The 19,335-nt window shown below is 41.3% G+C and overlaps 2 protein-coding genes across 3 annotated transcripts in view; both read left to right on the plus strand.

The window, feature by feature from the left end:
• Nucleotides 1-648: 648 nt before the first annotated feature.
• On the plus strand, nucleotides 649-9,846 carry LOC129854928 (cytochrome c oxidase subunit 5A, mitochondrial-like). Of its 2 annotated transcripts, none has more exons than XM_055922112.1 (5): nucleotides 649-816; nucleotides 3,784-3,903; nucleotides 8,390-8,511; nucleotides 8,824-8,941; nucleotides 9,695-9,846. In XM_055922112.1, exons 1-4 carry the CDS (start codon nucleotides 744-746, stop codon nucleotides 8,929-8,931), a joined length of 423 nt encoding a protein of 140 aa, XP_055778087.1. In that variant the 5' UTR covers nucleotides 649-743; the 3' UTR covers nucleotides 8,932-8,941; nucleotides 9,695-9,846. The 2 variants fall into 2 exon arrangements, with proteins under 2 accessions (XP_055778087.1, XP_055778089.1); XM_055922114.1 differs by lacking the exon at nucleotides 649-816 and adding an exon at nucleotides 1,903-2,053.
• Nucleotides 9,847-12,942: 3,096 nt separating this feature from the next.
• The window catches only part of LOC129854929 (AT-rich interactive domain-containing protein 3B-like), a 37,775-nt gene continuing 31,382 nt past the window's right edge, over nucleotides 12,943-19,335 (plus strand). Inside the window, exons 1-2 of the mRNA XM_055922115.1 lie at nucleotides 12,943-13,225; nucleotides 14,946-15,596. Of these exons, the coding sequence (XP_055778090.1) occupies nucleotides 13,202-13,225; nucleotides 14,946-15,596 (675 nt within the window). The 5' untranslated portion in view covers nucleotides 12,943-13,201. The remainder of the gene's footprint in view (nucleotides 13,226-14,945; nucleotides 15,597-19,335) is intronic.

Below are 19,335 nucleotides of genomic sequence, written 5' to 3' on the forward strand. Positions count from 1 at the left end.
AGGACTGTAGATCTCCAGGAAGAGGGTTGGACTGAAAACCTCCAGGAAGTGGGTTGGACAGCCGTGCTTCCGGCTGTTCTTGTAGACTCTCCTTAGTCCCAGTAAGGGGAGAGTTAGGCGTTTGTTTAGAACTGGATAAAGGGTAATCCCTAGTTATGCTGTTTAGCATTTAGGCCTAGTTTTAGCTGCAGCTTTAGACTCAGTCATCTGTCATTTTAGTGATTTTTTTTTTTCCTGACTGTTGTTGCTATGGACAACTGTGTGAGACAAGCCATGTATCCTGAAATTCAGCATCTCTAATAAATGCAAGTATTGTTTTTGTACAATGATGGGTCCTCATTCTATCACCTCCCTTGGCTACTCTCGGTCCGCTTCCTTACAAGTAGTTATTGACTCAACATTTTCAGCTTTTTAATCATTTTAATTTGTAAAAACGTCAAAACAAAATTCCCCTTTGACATTGTGGGTTATTGTGTAGATCAGTGGCACAATATCAATTGATCAATCTTTAAATTCGGACTGTAACACAACCAATGTTGGGGAAAAAAATAATTTCAAAAAGTCAAGGAGCGTGAATACTTCCTGAAGGCACTATGTATTAAATGTGAGTGGAGAGTTACTTTTATAGCCTTGCGCATGCGCCGTGGAAGCTTGGTATTGAGCTACTAGCTAACATCCTTGAGTCAAAGTCTGATCACATCGATATTTGCTTGTCCGTAACGTTAGCTGACTGTCCCTGCATCATGTTTCGAGCCGCCGTCCGACTTTCAGTATCCGGTGCCCGGAGTTTGACACGGCCACAGCTCGGACGTACAGGTATTATTGTGTTATCACCTAATTTCGAAGTTTGGTACATTCATGCGGAAATCACTGTCGGCAGTCGTTATTGGCTGGCTAGCTAACGTTAGCATGTTGTTACTAGCACAATCAGTTGCGGATGGATAACTACAAAATACAAGTTTTCGGTGAACTACAAGTGGTAGACGTGTTAGCTGAGCTATATCACTTTAATCCTTAAAACAAATTTAATGTTTTAAAAGGGCGTAGTAATATTCAAGTGTTTAAAAAAATATATGTCCTTGCAATGACCGACTACTTGAGGTGAGGCTTAGGCCTGTAACTAGCTAGCAAGTTAACCAACTAATGCCATAACCATGGCTTGTATGTGTCTAATGCTAGCTAGCGAATTAGCATTGGATAGCAGATGGCTTGCCAGCCATGTCTAACTATGTAAAGGTTCTCGTTAACTAGCTTCCGTTTACATATAGACTGGAATGGGCAACTCGAAATGCTAGATTGTGCTTTTAAACCAAGGACTAACATTAGCTAGTACTAACAAGGCAGCAACTCTAGCTAGCATACCAGCTCGGCTAACTAGTAGGTAACTACTGCTCAGAACTGCTGGTTAATAGTGCATGCTGCATAATCCATTAAACCGCTCACTACTTTGGTGCCTATTGACGATGGTATATTATGGCGAGTGGTATTTTAAGATCCCTGAAGCTCGTTCTGAACATGGGCGGCCACCTGTGCTAATTAGCTAGCGTGCTCCAAACACCGGTGTGAAGGCTTCAGTGTGGCTGGTGCCTAGCCGAATTTAGCTAACCGTGTATATGACTCCCTTAAAATACCTTCGGCAATAGTACTGTTTGTCCATTTTGAAATTTGAAGCCAGTATTCACTTCCTCTATAGTCCGACAGGTCAATTTGTTTTTGCAGATATCTTAATTGCACAATTTTACAGCTAATGTGTGTGGTGCAGTATTTATCAATGAGAAAATAGTCATGAACTAGTAGTCTCTCGTTGAATAACAAAAATACTTTATTGAAGAATCCCTACTGTTGACCAATCACCGATGAAGGGGTGTAGACTTCGGATCCGTACTTCCGTTTTCCTCTATCATTTGTGCCCGAACAGCCGAAAAAAAACCTTACCGAAGTCCAAAACAAACAAACGATGTCATAAGTACGAACTTTTTCGACTGGGAAGCTTGCAGACGCCTTATGCGTAACTGGGAAGTGTTTTCAATACTATTTCCCGCTTATATGAAAGGTAAGGGGCATATCAGTATATGGTTTGAAAACCTTTTATCAAGTGACGATTATTGACTTTAAAACGTTAACACAGCGTCGGAATTTTAGTTCACCAACTGTGGTCGACTGAAACCCCTATTGTTAAATTAAGAAGGGTTTTCTAGAGCGAGGTGCTCCAGTGCACTGCATAGCTCAAGCCATAGCAAATGCCATTACTGGCATAACTTGTTAGCTATATTTTCTCAACCTATATTGGAACATATTTGGTTCTTAGAAAGCATAACTTACTTTGCCTGGCTACCCAGACTCCTTGCTACGGACAAACGCGGACGTTAGTATATTCTCCACAATGAGTTTGGGTACCTCCCTGACCCTTCACTGAAAGCTCACACATTTGGGGCTGTCTGATTGGTTGGACCAGACCCAGCCCACAGGTGGGTAAAGCAGCGTTAAAAAAAAGTTTTGTAATTGGCTTTGATACTCTGATTGGTTAGAACAACCAAATGCTGATTACTTTGTACAACACCCCTCTGTCACCACAAATGACTAAAAATGATGGCAGTCTCAGGCTGAAGTATGTAGCGAACGACAGAGCAGCCGAAGAATTTAGTCAGTCGTCGGGCTATAATTTACTGTGCCGTCAAACCTGGCTTCCATTCCCTCACCCTGAATGCCCTGTTGGACTGTGAACAATTTAAGCGGTAATGGTGTCATGACTGCCATCTAGCTAGGTCATGCAAGTACACTGGCACCAATCCAACTGGACTCCACAACCTTTCCAAGTACTCTGGGGCTGCATTTACACAAGCAGCCCTATTCTGATCTGTTTCACTAATTGGTCTTTTCACCAATCAGATCAGCTTGCAGAAAGATCTGATGTGATTGGTCAAAATACCAATTGATGGGGGGGGATATGTCAGTTTTTACTTATTTACATCTACAGCCCTAGTAGATGTAGCTAAATACACTTGATTAGTGATGGCTCTGCTACCCAACCCCTGACCTTATACATCAGGTTAGGGCTGGGTAGGGCCTGTTTTTTCCCCCATCAATAACTAGGGTACGGGCAGGGCTCGGTTATCACTAAATGGATCATTTTGAAGCTGAGTGCTCTGCTTGCTGTGCAGTAAAGTCATAACATGGTGTCAGAAGTGCTTCAACCTCATCAAATATAAGAAATTATTTCACAAAATGTTCGCTTTTTATCGGAGTTTAGAGTAGTTAAATAAATAAATGTTATTTGTCATATGCGCCAAATTACAACCGGTGTAGACCTTACTGTGAAATGCTTACTTACAAGCCCTTAACCAATAATGTAGTTCAAGAAATAGAGTAAAGAAATGATTTACCAAATAAACTAAAGTAACACAATAAAATAACAATAATGAGGCTATATACAGGGGGTACCGAGTTAATGCGCGGGGGTACAGTTAAGTTGAGGTCATTTGTACATGTAGGTAGGCGTAAAGTGACTATGCATAGATAATCAACAGCGAGTAGCTAAGCAGCCCAAATGTTGTTGCTATGGATACTCAGCCCCTCCCATGTTTTGAACTGGCATCTGAATATCTGTGGCAATGAAAGTGGTGTGTGGCCCTGACTAGAGTCTGAGGCGATGCTCTAGTCAGACTATAGGCTCTCTATTCCCCAAAGAAAAGTGGGGCGGGGCTGACTCCCAAAATCCATGGTGGTATAAGACTGAGGTGCTGATGACATTTTGTTTAATAATCCATGTATCTTTTCCTGCAGCTCCCCTGGCCCAGAGGTGTTACTCCCATGGTGGGAAGCTGGAATCGGACGAGGAGTTTGATGCCCGCTGGGTAACCTATTTTAACAAGGCAGATATTGATGCATGGGAGCTGAGGAAAGGTGAGTGACGAGGAAATCACATGGTCAGCCCTACGATTATGACGAGAACCATAGTGCACAGTTGCATTGATTTACTTGGAAGAGAGTATGTAGATGGAGAGAGATTTACAGTTGACTAGATATCAGTAGTTCTCAACTAGGGTTGTGGCAGTCATAACATTTTGTCAGCCGGTAACTGTCATGCAAATAACTGCCGGTCTCATGGTAATTGACCGTTAATTAACAAAGCATGTTAAGCATCTTCACGCATAGCCTACGAGCCACTGGTGCGGACCTTTGGAACATCTACAATTGAAAGTCTAATAAATCAATTCATACTGAACAAAAATATAAATGCACCAATATAAAATATTTGGCTTAATTACAGTTCATATAAGGTTCAGTCAATTGAAAGAAATTAATTAGGCCCTAATGTATAGATTTCACATGACTGGGCAGGGGCGTAGCCTGGGAGGGCATAGGCCCACCCACTGGGGAGCCAAGCTCAGCCAATCAGAGGGAGTTTTTCCCCCACAAAATGGCTTTATTACAGACCGACATACTAAAGAAAGGTCTCAAGAAACGCATTGTGAAAATGTCTCTTTCAGAAGAAGAGAATACCGTATTCTGAGTCGTCCGTATGTTGTGCCCTGATCTGGTTATGCCATATGCCTGTAGGCTACACTAGTTCATTTAGCAGACAAGATTTGCTTATGATTATTTTAAAGTAAGAATAATACAATTGAACGTGGCTGAAATAAAATAGAACATGTATTTTCACCAAATGATTTCCGGAGGAGTTGAACGGTTAACTAAATTTATTATTTGAGACAGGTCCTCCTATATGCTTTACTTTAAAGTTTTTTATTTTATTTTTTTAATGCAACTTTAGTTGTGATATGAACCTTAAGCTATATGTTTTGGTTTCTAATACATTCTTAGGCTGCGTGATGCAACTAAATATGTTTTGAAAATATTTGCATGAAAGGCATGACCTCTGCTCAGTTAATTGGTCAGGCTACACACAATCAGTCTCTCATTCACAATGTGACAAGGACTTGATGTTATTCTCACCATCAGACTATTCTCCATTTTAATTTGGTATTTACATAACCTACGAATGTGTTGAATTATCTTTTTTTTTTAATGGTTTTTAGAAATGTTTGCAAATTTATTAACAATATAAAAATGTGTATTACATTTACATAAGTATTCAGACCCTTTACTCAGGACTTTGTTAAAGCAGCGATTACAGCCTGGAGTCTTCTTGGGTATAACACTACATTCTTGCCACCTGTATTTGGAGTTTTTCCCCATTTCTTCTCTGCAGATCCTCTCAAGTTCTGTCAAGATGGATGGGGAGCTTCGCTGCACAGCTGTTTTCAGGTCTCCAGAGATGTTTGATCGGGTTCAAGTCCAGGCTCTGGCTGGGCCACTCAAGGACAGAGACATGTCCCAACCTTTGCCCCAGTCTGAGGTCCTGAGTGCTCTGGAGAAGGTTTTCATCAAGGATCTCTCTGCACCTTGCTCCATTAATCTTTCCCTCGATCCTGCACTAGTCTTCCAGTCGCTGCCGCTGAAAAAGATCCCTACAGCATGATGCTGCCACCAACATGCTTCATCGTAGGGATGGTGTCAGGTTTCTTCCAGACGTGACGCTTGGCATTCAGGCCAAAGATTTAATCTTGGTTTCGTCATACCAGAGAATCTTGTTTCATGGTCAGAGTCCTTTACGTGTCTTTTGGCGAATTCCAAGTGGGCTGTCGTGCCTTTTACTGAGGAGTGGCTTCCGTCTGGCCACTCTAACATAAAGGTCTGATTGGTGGAGTGTTGCAGAGATGGTTGTCCTTCTGGAAGGTTCTCCCATTGCCGCATAGGAACTCTGGAGCTCTGTCAGTGACCATTGGGTTCTTGGTCACCTCCCTGACCGAGGCCCTTTTCCCCAGATTGCTCAGTTTGGCCGGGCGGCCAGCTTTAGGAAGAGTCTTGGTGGTTCCAAACTTCCATTTAAGAATTATGGAGGTCACTGTGTTCTTGGACCTTCAATGCTGCAGAAATGTTGGTACACTTCCCCAGATCTGTGCCTCGACACAATCCTGTCTCGGAGCTCTACGGACAATTCCTTCGACCTCATGGGTTGGTTTATGCTCTTGACATGCACTGTCAACGGTGGGACCTTATATAGACCGGTGTGTGCCTTTCCAAATTGTCTAATCAATTTAATTTACCGCAGGTGGACTCCCAAGTTGTAGAAACATCTCAAGGATGATCAGTTGAAACAGGATGCACCTGAGCTCAATTTCAAGTCTCATAGCAAAGGGTCTGAATACTTAAGTAAATTTAAGTATTTCTGTTTAGTTTTTATAAATGGGCAAACATTTCTAACCCTGTTTTCGATTTCTCATTTAGGGGGTATTGTGTGTAGACAGAGGGGGGGGGGGGGGAAATACATGTAATTTATTTTAGAATAAGGCTGTAACGTAACAATGTGGGTAAAAAGTCAAGGGGTCTGAATACTTTTTTTTCAAGATTTGCAGCTAGGCCTTTAAAAAATATATATTATATTTCAAAATTAAAATCAAATTCGCTAGCTTCTACTGGCTTTATCATGGTTTAAATGATTCCAGTCTGTATAATACAGTACAGTAATACAGTTCACTCAAAGATTAGCCTACTGGAGATAGTTTCATTGATTTACCCAAGAGAACATATAGCTAGCTCCATCTATGGGCTTTAATGTTTTTCACTCGTGCGTAATGTGCAGTAGCCTTTATCATATGTATTGGATAACGCTGCAGTCCTTTGGGCTTCCTTGGGCTCATTATTAAATGTATTTTTTTTAATATAGTACTCCTAAAATGTATTTCATGTATGGCTCGTTAGGCTCCGGGAGCATCAGGCTTGAATTTTCGATCAAATTTCTAATCAAATTTAATATTTAAATACTTTTGAATACTTTTGAATGACACTTCCGGTTTTGGCGGGAAATCCTGGGTTACCTGGGAATAAAGTGATTTATTCTCGGGATGGAACATTTTTCTAAAATACAGGTATGCACTTGAATAGAGGACTCTGTTCCTGCAGTTCATTTTCATGCCAGCCAGGAACGTTACTCTTGTCGTGAAGCGACGCGATATTAATATTAATTCATTAATATTAGCTAAGTTGCGATTATAAATAGATGGGCCTAGCCTATAGAACGCTGATGTGATCTTTTTAATATGGCCCATCAACTTTCTCTCTCAGTTGCGTAGCCTATAGAAAAACTCTACAACATGGCTTTTAATAGAAAGTTATTTTAAATCCATGCATCGACCAGCAATGAGGAGCTGGCTCTCACTGAACAGGTGCTCCTATTACGCTCCAACTCAATGCCAGGGCTCTTTTTTTATTTATTTTATTTCATTAGCATTTGATGTCAGAGATAAGAGGGACATTAGAGCACTGAGTACCAGGCCATCAGCACGTTTTTGTAGGCTGTGAATGACCATCAGCGACATCCGAGCATTTTGAAGAAGCCTACCGTAATTGCTGGACTATTACGCGCACCTGAATATAAGCCGTACCCACTGATTTTTTTACAAATATGTATTTTGTACATAAATAAACCGCACATGTCTATAAGCCGCAAGTGCCTACCGGTACATTGAAACAAATGAACATTACACAGCCTTTAAACGAAACACGGCTTGTAACAAAAATAAATAGGCTTTTAAACGAAACACGGCTTGTAACAAAAATAAAAAATAAATAGCAGTAAACAGTAGCCTACCAAGAAAGTCAAACTTCATTGCGGTGGCGATTGTTTGGGCTTTCAGTCGGATCTGCACAGTTCCAACGTCTTATCATCGACTCATTAAGACCAAGCTCCCGTGCAGCAGCTCTATTTCCTTTTCCAACAGCCAGATCGATCGCCTTCAACTTGAACGCTGCATCATATGCATTTCTCCGTGTCTTTGCCATGATGAGGGTGACAAAATGACTACCGTAATCAGAATGAGGGCAAGTTTGAGCACGCTCGATTTACGCCACATTATGTGACGGTGCTCAGTTTTTTGGCGGCATGAATCTTGTGAAAAAAAAAAAAAAACATTCATTAGCCGCGTCATTGTATAAACCGTGAGGTTCATAGCGTGGGAAAAAAGTAGCGGCTTATAGTCGGGAAATTACGGTAGTTGCCATGACTCAACGGTCATGACTTGTGACTGCCGATGTGGCGGTCAGATGGTCACCATGCCAGCCCTATGCTCAACCTGTTCTGGTTACTGAACCCCAATCATATTTTCCTCTGCCCTGAGTCTTCACCAGGGGGTAATGGTAGTATAGCAGAACCAGCGCCCTAGATGAGCAAAACATTTTTAAAGGAATGATTTGAGTGAACAAATCTATCCCTTTGGAGTCTCACAGACCAAGTGACTTGCCGTCATTAGTTTTGAATAAGCAACTGTTGTTAAAAGTAGACCTCTTCTATCATCCTGTGGTAACTAACCTGACGTTGTTTGTACAGGGATGAACACGCTGATTGGATACGACCTGGTGCCTGAGCCTAAGATCCTGGAAGCAGCCCTCCGAGCCTGCCGCAGGTTAGATGACCTGGCTAGTGCCATGCGTATCCTGGAGGCTGTCAAGGTGAGTTGGAGGATGCTCCTCTGAACCTTTAAAATTATAACAATCAGTGCTACAAGAACACGTGTTGAATGGCAATGTTTCAGCATGATCCCTTTGACTGGCCTAGTCACTAGTCTATCCCCTATTCTGTATTTTTCCTCTGGACATGAGGTATATTACAAACTCCCAATTTTATATATAATTTTTTGTAATCATTCTGCTCAGAAATAAGCAAAACATAAAAGCTGCAGCAACTCTTTTTATATATCATGTTTTGCTACACATCGTCCCTGACATTTTTCTCAAAGCAGTTGGTTTATGTTCTTTCCCCAGGACAAATCTGGCCCCCACAAAAAAATCTACCCATACTTAATTCAGGAGCTCCGACCAACACTAGATGAGCTTGGTATCTCTACACCTGAAGAGCTTGGCATGGACTAAGTATAGATTGGTAGGTATCCAATGGACATGCACTGTAATAAGGGCCGAGGGGGTGTGGCAATAAGGGCCGAGGGGGTGTGGTACCGCAAAGCCCTGAGGTGCCTTATTGCTATTATAAACTGGTTAACAACGTAATTAGAGCAGTAAAAAGAAATGTTTTGTCATACAGTCTGATATACCGGCTGTCAGCCAATCAGCATTCGAACCACCCAGTTTATACCCTGAATGCCAAATGAACCCCTACAGGCCTAGGACAGGGGTGTCAAACATACAGCCCGATTCAGCCTGTGGAGGGTCTAATCGCCACACTTTTTGGTTGTAATTTAAATAATATTTGTATTGGGGGGGGGGGGGGAGAACAAACTCAATATGCTTTTAAAATAACTAAAACCGAATTGAAACTGGTGTAGAAATTATAATTATTATTTTTACTGTGTCCAACTTGCTGATAATCACTGAAATGAAAGCTAGATAGTCAGAGCATAAAACAATCTAAAACCAATGGGTGAAGGAGTATCTTTGGGCAAATTGACAGCAAATAAATATAAACAATTTTCAGTGCGGCCCTTCGGACCTAGTTAAAGACTAAATGAGTGACGCCCTAGGCAGTTGTATAGATCTTAAGAGGATTGGATGGGTGTAAGCAATATGGTGATGGCTCCATCTTGTATATTACCCTTAGATAGGCCTAGTGGAAATGCAGCAATTTTGCTTACACCTGTCCAGGCCTGTTCTCTAACTGAAATCATTTTTCCCTCCCTAGTTTTCTCTGGGCTGCTGTTGTCTCTGGGACTCTCTGGGAACCTTGTACTTCGTCTTTGCCTCGTATAATGTGTGATTATTTAATTTGGGCCTTTATTAAGTTCTTATGCTTGTAAAATATTGATGAACCTAATAAAGGGGGAAAAAAACTTTTTTTTTTTTTTTTATGTGTCAAATGTGCTTCTTGGTATCGTTTTAGATATGTTTGCATTTCAACATTGCAGGTGATTATTATTATTTTCTTGCAGTTTTTAAATGTAACTAGGGAAGTCTGTTAAGAACAAATTCTTATTTACAAAGATGGCCTACACCGGGCAAACCCTAACCCGGACGATGCTGGGCCAATTGTTCTCCGCCCTATGTGATTGCCGATTGACTGAACTACAGATTGCCTTGCGTCATAAAGAACTATTAATTATTTGTAGATCAGTCACAATTTAACCAAAATGCCTCACGTCTGCTGGGGCGGCAGGTAGCCAAGTGGTAAGAGCTTTGGGCCAGTAACTGCAAGGTTGCTGAAGCGAATCCCCGAGCTGACAAGGTAAAAACCTGTAATTCTGCCCCTGAGCAAGGCAGTTTAACCCACTCTTCCCTGGTAGGCCGTTACTGTAATTGACCGTTGAGGGGGTGGGTGCGGTCTGTCAGGAAGTCTAGGACCCATTTGCAAGGACCATTCTAGCCATTTCAAAGTAGTCCATTTTCATCATTGTCTGACTGTGCTCAACTCAGGAATCGCCACCCAGTTGACTACTTTAAAATGGTAGAAGCCCTCTGGCAATGTCCATGCTAAAATGCATTTTCTGTGATTTAGTCTCTATGACAACAGGCTGATGACAAGTTAGTTTTTGGGTAAGTTGCGAAAGGTGACCGAGCCATAGAGATAGATAGAGGACTCATTTGTATCAGTGTTGTTATAGCATCTGTGACAGCATGGGCAGCCACTCAGTGCATTTATAACCTAACCATTCCAAACATCTATTAAATCAAATAAACCTCAAGCAGCAAATGAGCAATTACATTTTTTTGTTTACCAAATAAGACACTCATTGACCTCCATACAAAACTCCTCACTTCTGGGCAGTGTTGTAAAGTACTTAAATAAAAATATTTTAAAGTACTACTGAAGTAGTTTATGTTTTTGTATTTCTACTTTAATATTGATATTTTTGGCAACTTTTACTTCACTACATTCCTAAACAAAATAATGTACTTTTACCCCATACATTTTCCGTGACACCCAAAAGTACTCGTTACATTTGGACAGGAAAATGGTCCTATTCTCACACTTATCAAGAGAACATCCCTGGTCATCTCTACTGCATCTGATCTGACGGACTCTAAACACAAATGCTTCTTTTGTAAATTATGTCTGAGTGTTGGCGTGTGCCCCTGGCTTTTCGTCAATAAAAATAACATACATGTGTGCTGTCTGGTTTGCTTAATATATAAGGAAGTTGAAATGATTTATACTTTTATCAATTTGTATTTGTAACATGCGCCAAATACAACAGGTGACAACCTTACAGTGAAACGCTTACTTACAAGCCCTTAACCAACAATGCAGTTTAAAATTAAAACAAACATTTTAGCAATTCCATTTACTTTTTATACTTAAAGTATTTTTAAAACCAAATACTTTTACTCAAGTAGTATTTTACTTGAGTTATTTTCTATTAAGATATCTTGACTTTTACTCAGGTATGACTACTGAGTACTTTTTCCACCACTGCTTTGGGGTTCATTTTCGTGGATACATTTTGGGCAGAGAAACCTCTCACTTCGCTTCTTCCTCTGTCCATGGTCTCTGAGATCCTCCGTCCATCCTGACCTGAATGATTTGCTTTACAATGTTTTAATTCCATATATTGCATTCGAGTAGCACTATAGCACCGGAGCACGTATAAGCCTACTACTAAACGAAATACTCTTGCACTGCACTACCGTGACTATAGCAGCTGGTGATGCAGTCCGTCATGTTATAGTATGTTTATGCCACCAGGGAGCAGAATCGAGTCCTGAATTTGATAAGTACTGTAACAGATTTTTATATGCGGTTTTGACTAGAGTATAGTTTGTCAGAATTTACCATAATGCACTTTTTTTAAAGCCGGTTAGGAAAATTAAGTTAACGTTAGGAAAAGCGTTTAACTAAAATGCACCAAAGAAAATCCACGTTCGACTTCAATTTGACATAAACTATATTCTGTATAAACCATGACCTTTTATATGCGCTCATCACGCTGAAGCGCATGGATGGCCTCCATTATAAAATGGGGGAGACTACATCAACATGGCCAAAGAACAGATCTAGATATGGATTGTAGGCATATACACAATTATTCAAAGCGTTATTGCATAAACATGGTATGGTATGGTATAGAAATATGCAATACAAAGACATTGATAACCGCTGTCTGGTCTCTGCACCAGTGTAACATGTGATCGTACTTCCTAGCATTGTTTTTAAAGAAATGACTGTCTAGCCAGTGGGCCCAGTTGATTGGTGTTTCTTCTGATGATATACACAAGGAAGTAAGTAGCACGTTAGATGAGCGGGGCAACAGTATGTTGATGGTTGTAGATTAGTCTGTTGGCATGGAAATAACTGAATTAGCAGTGAGCTAATGTGACCATTACAATTACAGCATGCTAAGCTAACTCGCTCTTACAGCAATAACATACAAAAAGCACATCTCAGGACGCCCCCAACACCTAACAGGTACCATACATATAAATATCAGGACATGTACATAGTGAATTCATACACCTTGTAAATATGCGAATATAATACAGTATTTCAGAACGTGACCGACTGCATGCATGTCAATATCAGACGGGGAAGAATTTATGTTCGCGATCTCCCCTAATCTGCAAGCATGACCAATGGCATAACACCTTTTTGATATAGGTAAATTCAACCAACCAATAGGAATACATAAACATTGAATACATATTTCTGCAGAGTCAAGTGGGAACGCAACTAGCCCTGCTACACGTACAAAATACGCCGATCACCCATAGATACGTGTATTGTTGACGGTGTTGGATATAAACTATACTATGAAAAACAGCTTCACATAGCAGGCTACAGTTGCGTCATTTATTCTATAAATACTATTCATAGGGAAAAGTATTTCACTTTGCTGTCTGAGGAGCACTGTGGTAAGAATTGACCAACACCATAATGTTGCAAACGAAGAGGCACCACTTTTCAAGTAGGGCGGGCCTTCTCTTGTTACTGTGGGGGTGTAGTAGACTACTAACCTATACAGGCAAAGACAATCAAGACTAGGGTGGGTTTTTTATGTTCAGGCTGCGGTCAGGGAGGTGAGGCCCGGCATTTACCCTACACTGGCCTCCTCGCCAATCTTCCTATCACAACCGTTACAGGCATTATATGGATTTCAACCGAAAGTTTATCATAATAAACTATATTGGCATATAAACTGATTTACGTAGGAGAGAGAACGAGTGGAAAAGAAGGTTAAATTGGGAAGCTGAGGGGAGGATGGAAAACTCGAAATCGCAAATGGTGAGTTTCGATCGAGTCAGTTCGCTGCTGACTGACGGTTTCCTTTGGCACCGTGCCCCGTTTAGTTAGATACTGTAACAAATTGGGCAACAATCGTGAAAGTGATATGTAGTTTTACACTTTTGAAACTAATATTTTATAAACCATGATGGGACGACATTTTGTTACCTGGTCGGCGAATTGTTTACCTTATTCCTATACGTGTTTAAACATGATTGAAGCACCACTTTGGAAAACTAGGCGACTGTTGTACACGTCATGTTTGCTTTACCATCACCACGGAGCAGAAGATATCACCTTTTGGAAAGTTGTAGATTGATACATTGTTGTCGAGGAATTCTCGTGAAATAAACATTCGACGACATGTTTTCTATTCTACTTATAACACTTTGTAGATCAATCATAATTGTAAATTAATCTGTTGGCATTGTTTAAATGTAATTTAGACCAGGCGTGAGATGTATTTTTCTCAACAATAAGTTTGTTTGAGCCATCCACGTGCCAGTGCATCCTATTTATACAATTTAAAAAAACATAATTGGGGACTGTACTAACGGTCATTTCGATAGGGGCCTATTTTATCTAACCAATTTGGTTTAATAAATAATATTAAATTAATCATATTTTCCCTTTTGATGTCTTATTTGGCATAATACCGTGTGGTAGGTAACTGCCCCTGTTTATCAAAGAAAACATGCTTCCCCTTGCACGGTTTTTAAATAACTTGGAACATGCTGAAAAGAAAAGTCAATTATAGAAACGGTGTTGACTCTTCCACTGCCGCCATTTTCTTTCAGGTTAACTTATAGACCTATATGTTAACAGCTGGCCATACATTGTGTAGGTAAAATTCTGAAGTGGAGTGGTTGAAGCAGCAGAACCCTAGCCAGCAGACCTGTCCTGCTTGCTTACTGGCTGCACTAGGGGCAGACAGCATTCCTGTGTACATTAAGACATTGAGTAGCCATTGTGAGATATGGCTAGGAAAATGTACCTCAATCCAGGGATGAGATATGCATTGGAATCTGAATTGGCCCATTATTCCAAATGTGCTATATTTAAGCTAGCAGTTTAATCTTTACGGTGTGACAATGCATTTCTCATCCTTGGATTGAGGAACATCTTCAGAGACACATATTGTGCTGTTCTTTCTTTATTTTGCTCTAGCACTACACAGCTGATTCAAATAATCTAACTCATCATCAAGCTTTGATGCTTTGAATTGTCTGTGTAGTGCTTGGGGCAAACACCAAAATGTGCACTCAGGGGGGCAGGGACGAGTTTGGGAAACCCTGTCTTAATATACATAGGAATGCTGTCCGGCCCTGGTGCAGCTGTAACCAAGCAGGTTGGATCTGCTGGCTACCCAGAACCCCACATATAGAAAAAGCTTACACCCCTGTAACACCCAGCCATAAACTACATAACTATACAAATAAGATATTCTATCTTTAGGGAAAATCTTAATTATTATATATATATATTTTTTTTTTAATTGAACATTTATTTAACTAGGCAAGTCAGTTAAGAACAAATTGTTATTTAAAATGATGGCCTCTACAATGTATCTGTGTGTACATTGTTTTTCTCTAGTCTATAAATTCCATAATGTATCTTTTTTGTACAATATTTTTACTTCCTTACATCTGTGGGGGAAAAATAAGATATCTGTTTACAATATATTTACTCTCTACGTTTCGTTCCTTTTGTCTCCCTACAGCCCAACCTATCGCAGGAGGCTGGGGGGGGTCTGGGTCTGGGTAGCCCTGTTGGTGTCAGACTAGAGGCTGTGATGGAGCAGCTCCAGAGACAACAGGAAGCCAAGCTGGAGATGGACCGGCAGGAGAAACACCTCCGCCAGGCTCAAATGATGTTCATTAAACACGTAACTGCGACCCGGAACACTGGAGTCCCCCTGGACTCTGCCTTCCTGGGCAAACGGGTGGAAGGAACCGGGACAGGAAGGACCCCTCAGATGGGTCAGCAACAGACCGAGGCTGGTGGTAGTAACAGCAACACTCAACGTGTTGTGCATAGGGAGAACGGAGAAGAGGAACTGGGAGGTGAAGGGTCAGAGGAAGAAGATGAGGAAGAAGAAAGGATGGCATATGAAGAAGAGAACAGTGAGGAGGATGATGATGATGGTGGCCACATGACAAAGATGTCTCCACTCCAACAGGATAGTTCCTTGTCTTCTTTTCCTCTGTATTCGACCTCTCCGTCAGCGGCTGCTCAACACAGCGCCGCTTCCCTTCCTATGAATCTAAAGCAAGAGTCTGAGGAGAAGGAGCAGTCTACCACAGAACAACACCCCTTCACATCATCCAATGGATTTGGAGATTGGAGCTTTGATGATGGACCATACAAACAAGTAAGTTGTATTTCACCCTTCAACCCCTTACGCTATATACATGTTTTGTTGTAAGATTTTACATTCCAAAAGCCAGGAGTGTGATCTACTTCCACTTGAAGAACATTGGAATGGGTCTCTACGGCGACTGGGTCTCTACGGGGACTGGGTCTCTACGGGGACTGGGTCTCTACAGGGACTGGGTCTCTACGGGGACTGGGTCTCTACGGGGACTGGGTCTCTACGGGGACTGGGTTTCTACGGGGACTGGGTTTCTACGGGGACTGGGTCTCTACGGGGACTGGGTTTCTACGGGGAATGAGTCTCTACGGGGAACGGGTCTCTACGGGGAACGGGACTCTACGGGGAACGGGTCTCTACGGGGAACGGGTCTCTACGGGGAACGGGTCTCTACGGGGAACGGGACTCTACGGGGAACGGGTCTCTACGGGGAACGGGTCTCTACGGGGAACGGGTCTCTACGGGGAACGGGTCTCTACGGGGAACGGGTCTCTACGGGGAACGGGTAGCCTAAACCACGAAGACACTGGTGGTGTGTATGCTTTACCGAGAAATTATCATTAGGTGTCCCATGTGCAGCAAACAGCCCAGCAGCAGACATAATATTTAATCCACACACTTTACCATGTTACAAAAGTGTTCATGGAGTTTATTTTTATTTTTTTATTAGTTTTTCTCCCTCCATTGATCACAGCAGTTCTATGTAAAAACAGGCTATTATCTACTGTTTGCCTACTGCGAAGTGTTATGCAGTCACTATTAATGACTGGCTCCATATGAAACTTGTATGATGCTTCACAGTGAGGGGAGGGGGAAGGGCCATCTTTTTTTTCTTCTTCTTCTGTTGTTTTGTTTCCATCCCTCCTTGCTCTCTGTTGACCCACTCACACTGAGAGTCAAGGATCCGAACACTGGCACATGGCCATCTCTGCTCCTGCTGCTAAAATAATATAGTAACATACAATGTCCCACTTTAGCAAAACTGTGTTTTTATACAAAATGACTTGGTAGACTAGAGTGATTGCATAAAGCCTACATTTTTATATTCTCTTGATAAGCTGTTAACATAAATGGAATAGCTGGCCAGCACACTGAGATTAATGCGTTTTTTAGTAGGGGTGTGATCCTTATTGGACATGACCTCATGACTTTGGCATTGCTTGTAGCACACAGACAGCCTGCACTGCTGCTTCCTGTTTCTTCACATGTAGAGGTCAGGCAGAGAGCACAGAGAACTGTGTTCTCCCGGCAGCTAGCCTAACAGGAAGGGGAGAGGAGGTTATTTTCCCACTTTCTTCTTTGTCATCGTGTCTTCCTGGCCACTAGCCCAACAGGAGGGGAGTTTATTCAGCCGGACGCTCCAGGGGTTTTCCCACCTTCTCCTTTCGGCTAGTGTGACTTCTTCTTATTTACGTCCCAAATGTCACCCTATACCTTATATAGTGCACTACTTTCTACATGGACTCTGGTCAAAAGTAGTGCACTATATAGGGAATAGGGTGCTGTTTGGGAGGGTACCCTCCACACTCTTCACACAGAAGGGTTCTTGGCAGAGCTAAGTAGCCTTGGCCTCTGTCCAAGACACTGTTGAATGAATGGGAACTACTGGAAGCAGCTGGTTCAGAGTGAGATGTGATAGGCCATAAAGTGGGAGACTAGTATTTGTGGATGAATATGACACCAAATACATTTTTTGGGGGGGGTGGCAATCAAATCAAATTGTATTTGTCACATGCGCCGAACACAACAGGTGTAGATCTTACAGTGAAATGCTTACCTACAAGCCCTGAATCAACAATGCAGTTAAGAAAAATACCTAAAAAAATAAGAAATGTAAAGTAATAAATAATTAAAGAGCAGCAGTAAAATAACAATAGCGAGGCTATATGCAGGGGGTACCGGTATTTGATATTTTAATTAGGATCCCCATTAGCCAGCAGCTACTCTTCCTGGGGTCCACACAAAACATGAAACATTATACAGAACATAATTAGACAAGAACAGCTCAAGGACAGATCTACATACATACATCTTGGCCATGTTCTGTTATAATCTCCACCCGGCACAGCCAGAAGAGGACTGGCCACACCTCATAGCCTGGTTCCTCTCTAGGTTTCTTCTTAGGTTCTGGCCTTTCTAGGGAGTTTTTCCTAGCCACCGTGCTTCTACACCTGCATTGCTTGCTGTTTGGAGTTTTAGGCTGGGTTTCTGTACAGCTCTTTGTGACATCAGCTGACGTAAGAAAGGCTTTATAAATACATTTGATTGATTGATTTTTAAAAAGGCACACGTAGCCTACAAACGTTACCAGAGCATTGATTCAAGCCAAAGAGAGCGATAACGTAATCATCGCCAAAATATATAAATTTTTTCACTAACCTTCTCAGAATTCTTCAGATGACACTCCTGTAACATCACATTACAACATACATAGAGTTTGTTCGAAAATGTGCATATTTAGCCACCAAAATCATGGTTAGACAATGACAAAAGTAGCTCAGCTGGTCAGAAAATGTCCTGCACCATATTAGACAGTGATCTAATCTTATACATAAATACTCATAAACTTGACTAAAAAATACAGGGTGGACAGCGATTGATAGACAATTTAATTCTTAATACAATCGCGGAATTACATTTTTTTAATTATCCTTGCTTTTCAATACAGGTTGCGCCAAGTGAAGCTATAGCAAACAAGATGGCGGCATAAACGTTTAACATTTATCGACAGAAACACGATTTATCATCATAAATTGTTCTTACTATGAGCTGTTCTCCCATCAGAATCTTGGACAATGAATCGTTTCTTGGGTCTAATCTTCTTTTGGTCGAAAGATGTCCACTTGTCCGTCGAAATGCCCACTAACGTACGACCGGGACCCCGAAACGTGCCCGGAGCTTCAAAGTCTATTACAAAGCAATGCCTCAAAATCGCACTAAACGGATATAAATTGCTATAAAACGGTTTAAATTAACTACATTATGATGTTTCTAACACCTATAACAAGTAAAAAGATGACCGACGCTATATTACTGGCTAAACCAAGGCTTGGAAAAAGGCCAGTCAGATATCCTTCTTGCGTTGAGCGCAGTGTCCAAAGGAACTCTACTTCCGGTATTTGGTGATTTATAGAGCCAATGATTGCGCAATCGACTCCATTCAAATTGTCACCACTTACTGACATCTAGAGGAAGGCGTGGGCAGTGTTTGTATCTCATAGGATTAACAGAGACTTTTAAAACTGATCTGGAACCAGAGGCCAAGATGTCTAAATCTCACACACTGGGAGGAAAAGTGCTGTAGAATGAGTTCTGTTTCACTCAGAGACATAATTCAAACGGCTATAGAAACTAGAGAGTGTTTTCTATCCAATAATAACAATAATATGCATATTGTACGAGCAAGAATTGAGTACTAGGCAGTTTACTCTGTAGAGACAATTATGCTAATTTGAAACAGCACCCCCTATAGTTGCAAGAAGTTAACTAGGTCTTTCTTTGCAGCACTGGACCACACGACTGGACAATAATCAAGATTAGTCAAAACTAGAGCCTGCAGGACTTGCTTTATGGAGTGTGGTGTCAAAAAAAACGGAGCATCTCTTTATTATGGCCAGACCTCTCCCCATCTTTGCAACCATTGAATCTATATGTTTTGACCATGACAGTTTACAATCTAAGTAAACGCCAAGTAATTTAGTCTCCTCAACTTGTTCAACAGCCACACCATTTATTACCA

This window comes from Salvelinus fontinalis, chromosome 5 (genome assembly GCF_029448725.1).
Source record: "Salvelinus fontinalis isolate EN_2023a chromosome 5, ASM2944872v1, whole genome shotgun sequence".
Lineage (NCBI taxonomy): Eukaryota > Metazoa > Chordata > Actinopteri > Salmoniformes > Salmonidae > Salvelinus > Salvelinus fontinalis.